This window comes from Schistocerca cancellata, chromosome 8 (assembly GCF_023864275.1).
Source record: "Schistocerca cancellata isolate TAMUIC-IGC-003103 chromosome 8, iqSchCanc2.1, whole genome shotgun sequence".
NCBI lineage: Eukaryota > Metazoa > Arthropoda > Insecta > Orthoptera > Acrididae > Schistocerca > Schistocerca cancellata.
This window is the reverse complement of record NC_064633.1, coordinates 200,414,999-200,432,170: the sequence shown is the minus strand read 5'-3', so window position 1 is coordinate 200,432,170 and position 17,172 is coordinate 200,414,999. Positions and strand designations below refer to the sequence as shown.

General features: G+C 42.3%; 1 protein-coding gene across 2 annotated transcripts in view; it reads left to right on the top strand.

Annotated features, from left to right (window-relative positions):
• Nucleotides 1-17,172, top strand: part of LOC126095034 (dual oxidase-like) — a 261,993-nt gene that overhangs the window by 101,797 nt on the left and 143,024 nt on the right. For both annotated transcript variants that reach the window (XM_049909698.1, XM_049909697.1), the window contains 2 exons: nucleotides 927-1,058; nucleotides 15,253-15,452. In XM_049909698.1, coding sequence (XP_049765655.1) covers nucleotides 927-1,058; nucleotides 15,253-15,452 — 332 coding nt within the window. The remainder of the gene's footprint in view (nucleotides 1-926; nucleotides 1,059-15,252; nucleotides 15,453-17,172) is intronic.

The window sequence follows — 17,172 nt, the reverse complement described above, 5'->3', positions numbered from 1 at the left end:
AATATCCAAGAATGGCCAAAATATGTGCAGCTGAAATATAAGTGGAAGAGCTGAAACTTGAGTGGCTGCAGGACAAATTTTTTGAATCATTCATAATGTCATGAAAAGCTGAAAATCTGGAGGAGGCTTGATGTTTTAGAAAACAGAGTCATCACAAATTGAATGAGGCACAGGTACGAAGTCAGCCACACCTTCTTCACATTATGTTCTGACAGTTACCTTAAGAACCTTAGAGAAAGAACAGGAAACAAAAAATATGGTAAGATGAAACTCTCTAAAAATAGTAGAACAGTTGTAAAGATGGCATTAAACCCTCTTAGTGTTCAAAGTATGTGAAGACTCTAATGCATCATGAATAACAGATAGAGTGTAAAATGTATAACCACAGCAAAGTAGACACTGACTGAAATAAGATTTGCTTACAGGAGAGCAATGTGTAAAAACTTTTGAAAACTATGATAAAAATTTCCTGTCATAGGACCTCTCCTAAAACCCTAAGACGTATTCATAATTGTGAATATCAGTTACACAAGTATTACTTTCCAGACATTTGTGTACAAGACAGGTCACAAAATATACAGTAAAAAATACAAAATGTTGAATTCTGTGTTGTCAACACTATTCAAATGCCGTACTATTACACAGTCAAACACTGTAACAGACAATATCAACAGTGTTTATCACCAGTTGAAACTCTTAAAACGTGGCACACAACTACAATGTTGACTGGACTCCCTTGTCAGGTATGGTACAGAACATGCAAGAGAATTATCTCCACTCAAAGTACAGGATTTGCAAGTGATTTATCCCTACTCTTAAACAATATTTCATTTTTTCTTTTATTTACATTATTTTACTCCTACATTAGGCTAACTGAATGAATTATAAATACTTGTAATTCACTGTGACTATTTGCATTCTCAAAGTTTTCGGAGTATCACTGTGGGTGTTGGGGGCCAACAAGCAGAGGAAAGTGATGGAGATGAAGCAAACAACTGCAAGTCAAATGAGAGAATCCTTCCGGAAGGAATGTCAGCAGCAGATAACTCCATACTCTGGTAAGAATACTTGTCAAAAACTCACAATTCAACAATGTGCTAGCACTAACTGGCAGATGTAATATCTTGTTTGTGCCTCCATATATATAAATTTTGTTAGAACTCATTCCAGCAGCATTTGTTGTTTGCAATGGTAGAGCACACTCAACATTTTTGAACCAGAGTTCTTAAAGTATTATCCAGAAACTATTTTAATAGTCAAAAATGGTTCAAATGGCTCTGAGCACTATGCGACTTAACTTCTGAGGTCATCAGTCACCTAGAACTTAGAACTAATTAAACCTAACTAACCTAAGGATATCACACACATCCATGCCCGAGGCAGGATTCGAACCTGCGACCGTAGCGGTCGCTCGGTTCCAGACTGTAGCACCTAGAACTGCACGGCCACTCCGGCCGGCTTTTAATAGTCAAGGAACATATTAGTGCTATAATATTTTCAGATACAATATTTCACCAATAGCATGTTTGTAGAGATGCTGAACAGAAAATCTTTTCTTGAGTGTTTCACCACTTTAAATCTTTGAAAAACATTCTTGTAGTGAATTTTTTCAACTGTCTACCTGTAAATTTACTATTTTGTTTGTAGTTTGCTTCATGTATTTTTATGCACTGCTGTACCCATAAATAAACAAACATTACTGACAATATATCAAGAGATTTAAAAATTATATCTAAATAATGATAATAATAAATAAATAAATAAATAAATAAATAAATGGTACCTACAGACAAAATACATCATTTATTAGGCTCAATAATAAACCAAAACTTGTCAATTAGCTGAACATATTCTTCATCTATAGTATGGTGTCACTGTTAATGATACATGTATCATGGCCCTTCTGAGAAAGTTATTTCCCAAAAAATGGAATGCAAGCATTTCTGATTAATATTCTGTGTCCTCTTGCTGTCTGTAAGGTGTGCTACAATAGAGATAATTATGCTACCTATTCAAACAAATGTGAATAAGAGGTAACAATCATATCAAGCTGCAGTTGGTAGTGGATGAACTTGTCCTGGTCTTAGAATCCCAGTTGTTGTTTGAAAGCATGAACCCACACTCTGGAACATTACAATGGAATCTGCGGCGTCACACAATGAGTGACCAACTGTTGTCCTATCAATAGCTCACCACACCACAGGTTCTTCTAAATCGTGCACTGAAATGTAGCACAGACATTACTGGCATCAAAGTGAACACTGGCACTGAATAGAAACAGCCCTTGAGATTGTAAACTTGAACAAACCCAGACATCTCAGACATGCACCCATTTGACACACGTAGTTGAGCAAAACAATCTTCTCTCCATTTCTGTACAAATACTGGGTGGCGTTATTTCAAACTACCTCGACATACAGGTAGGATCATTATGAAACAATAGTGACTGTATGGGCAGGTTGATGATGTTTGTTTGTTTGTTTCCTAGCTATGAAAATTAACTCTGAATGCCAGCTAAACAATTTATCATCCTTCATATGTGCCTATCAATCACTCAGTGCTTGTTTTCTTTGGCAAGTTCTTATTTGGTGAATAGTGACCTACTCTTAACCCCAAATTATGGATACTGAAGCTTTATTTGCTCAGTAGTGGAACTAAATCGTCAGGGATTTAACAGCTTGGTGGTGCAATACCAAACAAATAATTCTCAATCGTAATCTTACCTTAAGAAATACTGTTGGTATCTTAGGTGAAAAATAGGAGCCTGTAGCATCATTCTCTCTCTCTCCTCCTCTTTTTCATGGATGACACATGGGCACAGGAACATGGGAAAAAGTAGATGATTGGTTAAAACAAATCTGCTTAGTAATTAATAGATATATAATCCAGCACTATTGATAGTAATTACTTAAGAAATGTGACTTTCTGTGGAATAATAAGTCGTTTTTTATTGGGAAAAAATACCATCTCTGCTGTTCTTACTTAACCCTAGGATGCATGGTGCCGAAAACACACATGAATGCATATGCAGGGTCTCCAAGGCCCTGCCGTAATTTAAAATTTTCCTCTTTTCATATAATCATTCTTTGGAGTTAAATTTATTTCTGTCTAATTTATTGTCATATTGGAGCATTCCTAAGATACAGTGACAGGATCTGGTGGGCCTGATTAAGATTTTATTAATTTTTTTAAAAAATCTTTAAGAGTGAATTTTTATTAGTTACATCCATTTACATACAACTGTTGTGACAGTGCCACGAGATTTAAAAGTGCCGCTACGTCAGTACACAAACACGGCGATAGAGGCGCTCCGCAGCTCGGCTGAGCGCGGGAGCGCCACCTGGCTATGAACGGCGCCGGCCGCATGTCACGGCACGGCAGTTGAGTGACAGCTACGGAGTTGGTAGCATGAAAGCCACTATTGTTTCTACGTTTGTATATCCACGCAATTTATTGGTGAATTAAAGGTTATAACACTTTTCGGCGACGAGGTCGGATATTTTTTTTCCAGCGTTGGAGTATTGCACGTTCGTGTCTCGGCAGACATGGAACAGCTTATGCAAGCGCTCATTGAACAACAAACACAGCTGACGGCTGCTATTCAGGCACAACAAACACAGCTGACGGCTGCTATTCAGGCGTTGTCGACGTCGCTTACTCATCGTCTGTTGTCCTCTTCTCCGCCTCCGTTCCCTCCTTACGACGAGGCCGCTGAAGACTGGGAGGATTATTAGAAGCGTTTGCGACAACACTTCTTGGCTTTCGGCGTTGTCGACGCCCTGATGTGTAAGTCGTTATTTCTATCTTGGATTTCCTCACGGATCTATCAGCTGCTATCTCAGTTAGCCCCTCTGCGGGAACCTGCCTCTCTGTCCTTCCAGTAAATGTGTGACTTATTGTCTAACTATTACCGAAAAAACACCCACGTCGTTGCCGCCCGCGTGTCGTTCTACCGGTGTCGTAAACAGCCCCATCAATCTTACCGGGCTTGGGCGGCGGAACTACACGGTCTGAGTAGGAAATGTCAGTTTGTCACGGACACTCATCATGAGTCTTATGCTGATTCAATGGTTAGGGATGCTATTCTACGGCTTGCTCCTGATAAAGAAGTGCGGCAACGTGCCCTACAACTGCCAAACCCGTCGTTGTCGGAAGTTCTAAGCATCGCTCAATCCTTTGAAGTGTCTCACGCTGCTGGCGCGCAAATAGACGCGTGGTGTGATGTGTGCGCTGAACAGTCAACTTTCGACACGGACAATTTGCCTGTTTCCCAGGAGAATGATGATGTGGCGGCGGTTCACTCACGTAAACAACGTCGCATTCGGCCCCAACGCTCGCAGCGAAAACAGCAACCACAGAAACAGGTTCGTTCCGCCCTTCCTTCTTGTCCACGTTGTTTCGTACAGCATGACAGGGCCGCGTGTCCAAAACGTTGGGCCACGTGTAATTCATGTAGGAAAAAAGGCCACATTGCTTCTGTGTGTCAGTCCCCTCACGTTCCTGTCGACGAGGACGAGGCATCGGACATGGATGTTAACTGTGTGCTTTCTCAAAGAAATAAGTTGTTTGTTACTGTTCGTGTTCTGGATAAAGACATTCGCATGCAAGTGGACACTGGCTCTGCAGTAACTCTCATTAATTCTCGCACGTATTTGGGGTTGGGCTCCCCTCCCCTGTCTCCAGTTACGCGAAATCTGAGAACTTATAATAAACAGAAAATTCCTATCGTTGGCCAGTTTGATGTTCCACTGCTTACAAGTCTGTTGTTCGGCCCCTCACGTTTTACGTGGTGGATCATGCGGGCACTGAAAATCTGTTCGGTTATGATGCTTTCCAGTTGTTTGGGTTCTCCATTGATGATGATGTGCACCTCATATCTGAGGATATTCCGTATCAACAGATGGATGGATTGTGTTCTGAATTCTCGTCCGTGTTCTCTGCTGGTCTGGGTCGTGCCAAGGATTTTGAAGCCCACATTACTCTTAAACCTACAGCTCGCCCTAAGTTTTTCCGGGCACACCCTATTCCGATGGCGTTGCGGGCACCTGTCAAGGCTGAGATAGACAGGTTAACAGCTTCAGGGATTCTCCTTCCTGTTACCTCCAGCGAATGGGCATCGCCCATCGTGGTGGTTTCTAAACCCAACGGGAGTCTGCGATTGTGTGGCGATTTTAAAGCCACTGTCAACGCTCAGAGTCTCATTGACACTTATCCTCTTCCCCGTCCTGAGGAGTTATTTACCAAGCTCGCTGGGGGCCAGTTCTTTTCCTAACTTGACTTATCGGAGGCGTACCATCAGTTGCCGTTGGATGCGTCTTCCAAGGAATTTCTCGTCATCAACACTCCTTGTGAGTTGTATCAGTACCAGCGGTTACCATTTGGTGTCGCTAGCGTGCCGGCCATTTTTTCAGCGGTTTTTGGAACAGCTCACGGCTTCCGTTCCTGGCTGCATCAACTACCTGGATGACATTGTTGTTACGGGGGCCTCCACTGAGGAGCACCTTCGCAATTAGCGTTCATTATTTCGGGTTCTGCATTCGGCTGGGTTGAAGTGCAATCTGAACAAGTCACAGTTCTTCCAACCCTCCATTGTGTATCTTGGTTTCCACTTGTCCCGTGAAGGTATACGAACTCTACGTCAGCACGTTGCAGCCATCACTGCTCTCCCCCGGCCGTCTACGGTCAAAGAACTTCAGGCGTTTCTAGGCAAGATTGCTTATTATCACAAATTCATTCCATCCGTGGCGGCGGTGGCTCATCCTCTGCATCAGCTGTTACGCAAAAACGTACCTTTCTGTTGGTCCGACGAGTGTGAGCAGGCTTTTGTTCGCCTGAAGGCTCATTTGCAGTCGGCGCCTTGTCTTGCCACCTTCCGTCCAGGTCAGCACTTGGTTCTGGCGACTGACGCGTCACAGTATGGCCTAGGGGCTGTTCTCGCCCATCGGTATGTGGATGGGTCGGAACGACCCATCGCCTATGCTTCAAAGACCCTCAACGATGCCCAACGGCGTTACTCTCAAATCGAAAAGGAGGCACTCGCTGTCATTTATGCTCTAAAAAAGTTCAGCGTTTTTTTGTATGGTTCTAAGTTTCACCTCATCACTGACCACAAGCCGCTGGTCTCTCTGTTCAGCCCTTCGGCGTCGCTTCCGGATAAGGCGGCTCACCGCCTGCAACGTTGGGCCTTATACTTGTCTCGTTTTCACTATGAGATTCACTATCGCCCCACGGCCCAGCACGCCAATGCTGACGCGTTGTCGCGTTTGCCGATGGGCCCCGACCCGGTTTTCGATCGAGATAAACTACTCTGTTTCCACATTGATGAGGAAGATCGTCGTGCGGTCGAGGGTTTTCCGCTTACAGGTTCGCAGGTCGTGTCGGCTACTGCGCGGGACCCGTTCCTGCGTCAGGTGATCGGTTTTGTTCAAAAGGGTTGGCCGGACAGGACCAAGGGCCGGGCATCGGATCCCCTTCGCAACTACAATGCCTTGTGCCTTCGTCTGTCTGTTCGTGAGGGTGTTGTTCTTCTGGCCACGGATGGCGCATCTCCACGGGTCGTGGTGTCAGCTTCTCTTCGCAAAGATGTTCTTAAACTATTGCACGAAGGCCATTGGGGGATTTCTCGGACTAAGTCCCTGGCCCGCAGGCATGTTTATTGGCCCGGTATCGATTCGGACATCTCCCACATGGTCGCTGCATGTGGTCAGTGTGCTCAACAACTGGCTGCACCCCGTACAATGCCCTCTCCGTGGCCTGATCCGGCACAGCCATGGGAACGGGTGCACGCTGACTTTGCCGGCCCCTTCCTCGGCACTTATTGGCTACTGTTGATTGACGCCTTCTCGAAGTTTCCGTTTGTGGTTCGCTGTCCGTCGCCCACCACTGCGGCGATGACGCTGGCTTTGTCCAAAATTTTTGCGCTAGAAGGTCTTCCCTCCACGATTGTCACGGACAACAGCCCTCAGTTCTCTTCGCAGGCCTTCCGTGATTTTTGTACTGGACAAGGGATTCATCAAGTTACAGCACCACCCTTCCATCCCCAATCGAATGGGGTGGTAGAGCGCCTTGTCCGCACTTTCAAAAGCCAGATGAAAAAATTCCTTACTGATTTTTCTACCAATGACGCTCTGTTGCAATTTCTGAGTTCTTATCGTTTCATGCCTCTGGGTGATAGCAGCCCTGCTGAACTCTTGCATGGCCACCAACCGCGCACTCTACTGCACCTGCTTCACCCTGTCAGGCCTAGTACTGTCCCCCCCTCGTGCGGGAAAATACTCGGTGGGTGCCGACATGTGGGCACGAGGGTATGGATCTCGCCCTAAATGGATTCCAGGGGTGGTCAAGGCTCTTCGCGGCCGCCGGCTTTGTGAAATACGTACGGACGACGGCATGGTTGTTTGTCATTACGACCAGATGCGCCCACGAGTGGTGGCCACGCCGGTGCCACCGCCCCTTCTTTCGCCTCCACCAGCCCGAGAAGCCAGTCCTGTCGCTGCTGCCGATCTCCCGTGCGTGTCGCTGCAGCCAACGTCGCTGCCGCTTCCGAGTACGCCGGAACCAGCCCCAGTCGCGGTACCGCCTTCTCCGGGACCCATCTCGCTGGAGCACACCCCCAGGTCCACGACGCCTATGGATGCTGCTCCGGAGTTTTCACCCATCATCTCGTCCAGAAGGCACGTTCCACGCACAGGCTTCCATCCTGGACATTTTCGACCATATTCTCGTGTTTCTCCGTGGGATCTTCTCGGGGTCTCCCAAGAGGCCATGAATGTCTCCGCACTGTCCGGGTCTCCAAGGAAGTGAGTGTGTTTCTTTTTCAAGGGGGGAAAAGTGTTGTGACAGTGCCACGAGATTTAAAAGTGCCGCTACGTCAGTAGACAAACACGGCGATAGAGGCGCTTCGCAGCTCGGCTGAGCGCGGGAGCGCCACCTGGCTATGAACGGCGCCGGCCGCATGTCACGGCACGGCAGTTGAGTGACAGCTACGGAGTTGGTAGCATGAAACCCACTATTGTTTCTACGTTTGTATATCCACGCAATTTATTAGTGAATTAAAGGTTATAACAACAACATATACAAATAATTTTATTAATTCACTTATAAGTTGCAGTTTACATTTTAACACATTTATTATAACCAATTACTTCAATTATAACATACTCATTATTCACAATATTATGTATATAGGCAATATTTTGTCAAAATGTTATTATTCATTGTTCACATAAAATTGCATATTTCTTAGTTTTCAACGTGTGACAAACAAGAAGCACAAAGAACACCACTATGTTCCTTACAAATGTTGGTTTTACACTTAATGCATGTCATAGCACTTTTCCTGTGTTTATTATATGGACAATAATTGCATCTTCTTCTTTTTCCTGAAACAGATAGTTGGTTCAGCAATATGGCATCTTTTTGAACACCACATCTTTGCATGGCATCAACGATTTTCTTTGGAAGGTTAGGGATCTGAATACGAAGTTCCCTTAGTAGTCTTACCATTTCCTCTGCTAAATCTCTTAGGAACAAACGCCTTTTATCACTTCTTCCACTATGGTATGTCAGATGCTGGGCACAAAATAAAATTTCACTGTTCATTGCTGCGACGTCCATCATATTCATCCAGAATGCCAATGGCCATCTTCTTCTTTGTCTCTTGCAAGTGTAATAACGAATTTTCTGGTCCATTTGATCTACTCCAGCCTTCGTAGATTTATAGAACTTTATTATATCTGGTTTCTTTTTTGCATGTGTTTCATCAATCTTTCTGTCGTGATGCATTGTGCTAATGAGAACTACAGACTTTTTCTTTTTGTGAACATAACTCACCACTGTAATGTCAACTCTAAATGCAAACAAAGAGGAATGAATTGCTCTTGAGCCAGATGGTTTCATCTCATTAGGAATTTCTAGTTTATTTTGTTTGATTGTTCCCACCACTGTAATTTGCTTCTGAAGCATCTCTTCTGCCAGCTGCACACTAGTACAGAAGTTGTCAACAGTAATATTTTTTGATGATCCTTCAATGCTTTTAGCAAGATCTTTCACCACATTCAATCAAAGATTTTTCTGAATTGGTTCATGGGGCTTCCTTCCCGTGTAAACAATTCCGTCTAAAGCATATACAGATGTAGCATCACGTAACCAAAATATTTTTATGCCATACTTGGCTGGTTTAGAGGGCATATACTGGGTGAAGCTGCATCTTCCATGGAATGGGACTAGCTTTTCCACACTTGTCAAGAAATAGTTCCCATACATAGCGAACAGCTGCAACTTTGTCATCTGCAGATCGAGCTTCATGAGTATGCCTGTCATCAAATCTAATCATTCTCCTTATATCCTCGAATCTATTTACTAACATGGTGGCATTATATGTAGGATTTGCCTTTTCATCCAAGAAAAATTCTCTAATAGGGACATCCCAACTCTTCCCAACACCAGAAAGCAGTAAAAGACCAAGAAAACCCTCCATTTCAGCAAGCGCAATGTTTTTCCATGTTTTACCACGTAAAGCAGCCAATCTTCTGCCTTCAATATTTGTGCAGTTGGTGATTTCCTCTAGTATTTCCTTGGATATGAAATAGTCCCAGGTTTTCAAACCATGGGCTGGACCAGGTGCCTTCTTTACGATATTATGGACAGGCGTACGAAAAGTTGCAGGAGGATCTAATTTCCAAATCGTTCCATTCCGATTAATGTATGTGTGGTCTTCTATACTTTTTTGTGGTGGTTCTTCATTTTCAGACTCTGATGAAGTAACAGCATCGGAAGGACCGTCATCTGCCTCAATATTCACATCTGCAGGTTCATTGGCTTATTCTTCACTACTTGCATCTTTAAAAATATTTCCTTCCTCGCAAGAATCATCATCTTCAAACCACTGAGCCACAACACTTTCAAAATTAGCTACATTTGCACACACTGACTCACTTGCTTTCCGTGTCGAAGCCATAGCAAAAGGCGTGTCTCTCGAACAGTAGCTTGTGCAGCACTAAACGAGTCATACTCGTAACAATATGGGCCTTGCAGCAACAAACAAACTACAGTAACAATGAGGCTGACAAGAGAAGCACAGGATAACAATACTATGCAATAATAAAACATTTGATAGCAAAAAGATCAATAATACACCGACATCACCAATATGTGAAAGTAGTGTGTATTATTTTTTAGTTATACTATTACTACTACAGCTACTGCTGCTGTTGGCACTCCTGTTGCTGGAAATACCACTACAGTTATTGTTGAATTAATAACTGCTCCCAAACAAATGTTGAAGACAATATAGGCTACAGAACATTTATAATTGTGTGAGGGCTTCTGAAGCCTTGCTTATGCATTCACAGTGTATGGGTAAACGTATTGAATTACATAAAAAACTTAAAAAGGTATCTCGTCCAGACTTGATAGGAGGAATGTCACAGTGTTAGTAAAAGAGTACTGGAAAGCAGTTTGAAGTCAGACAAAAAATTACAGAATTTTTTTTAAAAATGAAGACATGCAAGGGCCTCGGAGGCCCTGTATATGCATCCCAGGGTTAAAACATTAACAGCTCATGAAAACATGAAGATGGTGTCACTTCTGCTATATAACCTAGGTAAATTATTATTCAGCTGTTATACTGATGACACAACCTTCCTTACCACACATTACAGCATTTCAGCTGTGAGCAAGTGAAGTGAGAAATAACTTAACTCTGCAACGAGCTATGTTGCAGTCAATAAACCCCATTCAAATTCAGATAGAACTTAACAGTTCTCGTAAGTTTGATGAAGAATACCAATATGAAATACATAAATTTTTTAGATATTCCAATTGATTCCAAACATAATTATTCACAGCTTTAATTTAGCATTATATGCCTGGTTCTCCATATAGATCATAAACTATTTTGTTTTTAAAATTCTCCATTCTACTATGTTCTAATCCTGAATCCCACCAAACTCATATCATGGGCATTTTCAAAATAAAATAAAAATCCCAATATCATATTCCACAGTTCTCACGGAGCACTGCCACCTTCATAAGGCTCAAGAGTGCTGAAAACAAATAATTTGGATATTTATTTCTCTGAGCTCTATGTCAATAACAACATTTTTTTTTTCCTGTTACCACAGAAAAATTCATCAGAACTAAGTCAAATCCTAATATGTCAAGGTACAAACCAGGAAAAACTGGAAACACACATGAAGTGAATTATTATTGGTCAATGTCATAAATATTGTAAAATAAAACTTAGTATCTTCAATGATTTCTTTATCTATTATTATGTGCCTCAGATGAAGCCCATTCAGTTGCAAATATACTGGTGTGTAGTCAAACATTTCACCAACTTCTTACCCCTACTCCCACTCACTACAGTACTATGTAGTTTTACCCCTACAGCATTTATTTAGTTACTTCCAAAATTGGTAAGTAGTATGTGTACAATGTTTGGTTGAATTTGCTCCTTGCATTCCACAACTGCAACACATTCATGGAGAAAAATAGATAAGTAACTACTCCATAGGCAAATTTTGAACAAACAACTGGTTATTGACTCATATTTCATAATGTGTAAATGCACTATTCTGCAGTGCTATAAGTGAATTAAATAATTTTGAGCTTCCACCCACACCAAGTAGGTCTACCGTATTTACTCGAATCTAAGCCGCACTTTTTTTCCGGTTTTTGTAATCCAAAAAACCGCCTGCGGCTTAGAATCGAGTGCAAAGCAAGTGGAAGTTCTGAAAAATGTTGGTGGGTGCCGCCACAACTAACTTCTCCCGTCGAATATATGTAGCGCTACACAGGCATGCTTTGTACGCACAAAGATAAATAGTGGCACCAAATCCTCTGCGTCAGTAAATAAATTTAAAAAAAAGGTGGAAGACGAGCTTTTTTTTCTCCGGCCCGAGTTCCGACCACTGCATTTTCATACATTATCCAACGAAGTAAACACAAAATCTGTATTGTTCATCTTCGAATGTAGCAGCATTTCAATGTACTACGAAAATCCGACTGGCAAGACTGTTTGGGATGTTTGTCAATATGACCAACTCTACGTTCTGAATTTTTTCCTACCTGTGAGAAGAGATGGTTGCTAATAGGAACTTCTATGAATTGTGAATCACATGCAGTATTCTCTTCACCATAAGAATAATACGAATGTAAACGTTTTGCCATGTATTGTTTCGTGTTTGCTGCCATCTCATTTAAATCCTGTCTGCCTAATAAACTACGAAACTAGAGTGAGACAACAGCAAACGCGGAAGAATATACATATCATGTCATGTTTATATTCGTATTATTCGTATGGCTAATAGTGATACAGTTAGAAATGAAGCACAGCAATTGACTAGATCTTTAAATCTAAGATGACTCTAATTTCTGTGCAGAATGTAATGTACTAAAGAGGCGCCTGCAAAGATTTTCAAACGGAGAAAAAATTTAGCTAAAATCTCGTTCAGAACATCGTCTATCATACGCAGTATATTATTTGGTTCTTGTTGATCATTATCAAAGAAAGCAGCAGTGTAAGTAACAACAAATAGCAGTATCTTGCCATTGTTTCGCTAATGAGACGATTCCTCTCTCTTTTATTTTTTAAATTGTAAGCAGTGGTAGTGCGCACTAAAGCAAGACATGCTGCGAGCAGCGACAGGCCGTAAACACGCCCTATCAGAATGCGACAAACAATGCATGACACAGTACAGAAATGCATTTTCAGCTTAGAGTGATGTAAACACCTATAACAAAGAAAACGGCGCTTTTCAGATCAAAGAAAAATAAGCAATCAATTCAAAGCAGACGAAGCAAATGAAAAAGGAAGGGTACCCATATAAATACGGACGGAGCGCCTGACGCATAGCAATGGCTACCTGGTAAAGCTTAACTGCTAAGCTTACGACTCGAACCAAACTACTGTAGATGTACTGTCATTCATTCGACTTAAATTGTGTCTTCTATTACAATGGACCAACTTTGTTTCGATTTGGAGATGCGGCCTAAAACTTTTCTCTCCCCTTGAATTTCGAGTCTCAAATTTCAGATGCGGCTTAGATTCGGGAAAAATTTTTTTCTTTGATTTTGAGTCTCATTTTTCAGGTGCGGCTTAGATTCGAGTAAATACGGTATATCCATGAGATTGAGTGTTCCTCGGCTTTAGTCAGATGATAACTTACTGCTGGGTTGTTGATGCCTTTGCCCTTAAATACACTGAAGAGCCAAAGAAACTGGTACACCTACCTAATACCGTGAAGGCCCCCGTGAGCATGCACAAGTGCCGCAACATGACATGGCATGGACTTGACTGATGTCTGAAGTAGTGCTGGAGGGAACTGACGCCACGAATCCTGCAGGGCTGTCCATAAATCCTTAAGAGCACTAGGAGGTGGAGATCTCTTCTAAACAACACATTGCAAGGCATCCCAGATATCCTCAATAATGTTCATGTCTGCCTGAGCCTGGTGGCCAGCGGAAGTGTTTGAACTCAGAAGAGTGTTCCTGGAGCTACTTTGTAGCAATTCTGGACATGTGAGGTGTCGCACTTTCCTGCTGGAATTGCAAAGTCTGTCGGAATGCACAATTGATCAGACAGGATGCTTACATATGTGTCACCCGTCAGAGTCTTATCTAGACATTTCATTTCAGGGGCCCCATATTCACTCCAACTGCACACGCCCCACTCCTTTACAGAGCCTCCACCAGCTTGAACAGTCCCCTGTTGACATGCGTGGTCCCCCGTGTCTCCATACCCGTACACGTCCATTCGCTTGATACAATTTGAAATGAGACTTGTCCGACCAAGCAACATGTTTCCAGTCATCAACAGTTCAATGTTGGTGTTGACGGGCCCAGGCAAGGTGTAAAGCTTTGTATCATGCAGTCATCATTGATACACGAGTGGGCCTTCGGCTCTGAAATTCAGTATCAACGATGTTTCGTTGAATGGTTCGCACGTTGTCACTTACTGATGGCCCAGCATTGAAATCTGCTGCTATCTGCGGAAGGGTTGCACTTCTGTCAAGCTGAATGATTCTCTTCAGTCGTCATTGGTCCTGTTCTTGCAGGATCTTTTTCCAGCCACAGTGATGTCGGAGATTTCGTGTTTTACCAGATACCTGATATTCATAGTACACTCGTGAAATGTTCATACGGGAAAATATCCACTACATCGTTACCTCAGAGATGCTGTGCTCCATCGCTCATGGTCCGACTATAATACCGTGTTCAAACTCACTCAAATCTTGATAACCTGCCATTGTAGCAAACAGTAACCGATCCAACAACTGTGCCAGACACTCGTTGTCTTATATAGGCATTGCCAACCACAGCGCCATATTCTGCCTGTTTATGGAACTCCATATTTGAATACGCATACCTATACCGCTTTCTTTGGCACTTCACTGTAGCTACTGTACTGGGTGTGACATCACCAGTATTAAGTCCATCAACATATAAGGTAATGTTTCCATGACGTGTCTGCTTCACCCACTTTAACACTGTGATGGCTGGGTTCCACAGCATAATCATCTATGAGCCATCATCTTTACTGACAATATTAAAACTGTTAGCCTTCATAGATGTTCAGCAACTGCCAGCTTCTTAGCTATGGCTACTCTGATGTGTTCCCCACTGGAACAGCATCCATCTGATCCAGATACACTCTGCCATACAAAAAATAAGACAATGACAGGTGTAATTCAATAGGTTTACCATCAACATAACTGACAAACATCATAAACACTACAGTCTGCAGCTGAAACACTACGTTTCTGTCCACTACGAGATTAAAGCAAGTGTGGGATGGAAAAAAGTGCCTTATATGATGATGAACTGAGGAGCGTGATGTCACAGCTATACAAGGCAGTACGAGGAGCAGGGTAGCAACCACATTGCCCCAGTTACCACTTGACAATGGCCAAGGAGCACTGGGCCATAGATATCTAAACACATGATGCAGTTTGAAGTAAAAAAAGGTTTTATTTGTATTTGATATTGTTCTGGTTTGAAGTTTTTAGCAACTTTACACAGTGGTTATGAGAAAGTAATGTGAAACAGGATTAAAAAGGCAGTAAACAAGAAAACTATGAAAAAATTCCATTACTGGACCTTAAAAATGTATCTGCTCACTGAGAGCATAACAGTTTCGAAGTAATTGTGACACTGCTTATGATCAATTCTACATCAATTTTACACATTCATAAAATGAATTCTAATAGTGTATTTCACAATTACCATTCAGTGTATCATCTTTCTTTACAGTTCTTGAATGGGTGGATCACAACTGTGCAGCACGTGAGGTACTACTCGTGCTAGAGAAATCCCGCAAGCAGATTCAGATTTTAAACCACCGTGGGCAACTGCTACGTGCCATGGACCTTACACATGCTGGAGTTCTCCAAGTGTTTATTATCGCTGATGGCCACCATGTTATGCTGCGTGTCACTAATGATTATGATCTGGTAAGTATTCATTAGTCTTCACTTGAAACTACTGAGGGAACAAGAACAGAAAGAAGAAGAGCCCCATGCAAGGGGAGCTCAGAAATTCCTGGCTTTGCACAGTAATAATAGGGCCAGATTGTTGACAGTATATGTTTTTTAAGTACCTCCCTCCTCTCAAACTGAGGTACATATTGCACTGTTGTTGCAGCTTTTTCACACCATTCAAAAATAAACGAAAACATGGTTGCCACATGCTTCCCCACGTGAAATTCCCTGATTTCCAGATAAGTTGCAGCATTTTTCACTGACAAAATTTGATATCTCAAGGGTAAGTTAAGACATACATTGACAATCTGTCTTTGCAGCTATGGTACATGAAACAATAGTGCAAACAAGGAAATATCTAAAAAATTTGCAAGCAGATGGCTTTTCCTGATGTGAGCAAAAAAAGTACTAACATCAACATCTTTTGTAATGAACTGTATTTAGTTGGAGAAAGCAAGCCAAATGGTATGTGTGTGTCATTAAGACAACCAATATTTTATTTCAATAAAACATAGCACCACTGGTGACAAAAATACGTATTTCCCTGGAGTCGCTAGATTTAAAATTCCTTCACTGATTTAAGAAATAACATCTGAAAAAAGTAGGCCTCTTGAAAGAAGTGTATAATGTGGGGAAAAATTGTGTAAACCGCACTGTGGGGGACTTCAACTAAAATGTCGGTTCTATTATGTTCATTATTGTCGGTTATTACCCACTGTGTTATATTTACTACTTTACAGGTATTGTGTGATTTTTACTTCAAGAAATATACGAGTACATAGCATACAAACCGCCAGCGACTGACACAATTTTCTTATTCTTGTCATCCATAATTTTTATATGCCACACACAAACAGACCCAGCCAGAGGGCAGGTCGGTGAGACAAGATCCTAGATCCAACAGGCAGGGCATCCACATTAGTGGGAACGGAAAGGCTTCAGACCGGCAGACCTGATCCATTACAGGTACCCACAGAAATGGCTTGCGGTTTTGGCCCATTGTGGAAATCCACTAGTGTGGCCAGCCATTCACGAGCCAGATAGCATGTTGATGAAATGAGACCATGGTGATCAGTCCATGCAACAGATAACTTGTTCAAATACTCTGAAAATCAATAATAATGAGGATAGGTAGCAAATCACAGTAAAGATGATTGCCAAGTCGCAGACAGGAATGCAGAAAAGACAATCACACCCTCAAGACTAAATTTTCAGCCATAGTTTTTGTCAGAAAATGAGAGTACACACACATTCACACAATCACTCAGTCACAACTAATGCACAGATGATTGCTGTTTCTAGTCGCTGCATCTACAGACTCTGAGAATCAGATCCAAACAAACTGCTCCTCAAGCCTCCTGCCTCTTGTTGGCAGCTGCTAGGCTAGCAGCAAGAAGTAGTGGCAGCACTGACTGCAAGCCGAGGGGAGTGGTAGGAAGAGGAAAAGCAGTAGTAAAGAGAGTAGGGAAGCAGTAAACACTCAGTTGCACCCAGCCAGCAATGATGCACGACACCTCTGTAAATGAACCATTTCATCTACTGAGACAAAAACGAGATTTTTGCAGTGCACTTTTTTTTCAAAATTTCCCTGATGTGTTCAATATTCCCCGATTTCCAGAACCTGTGGCGACCCTGGATATGATAAATGGCCAAGTGAACTCTCAGCAGCACGTTTAACATCTTCAGTATTTTC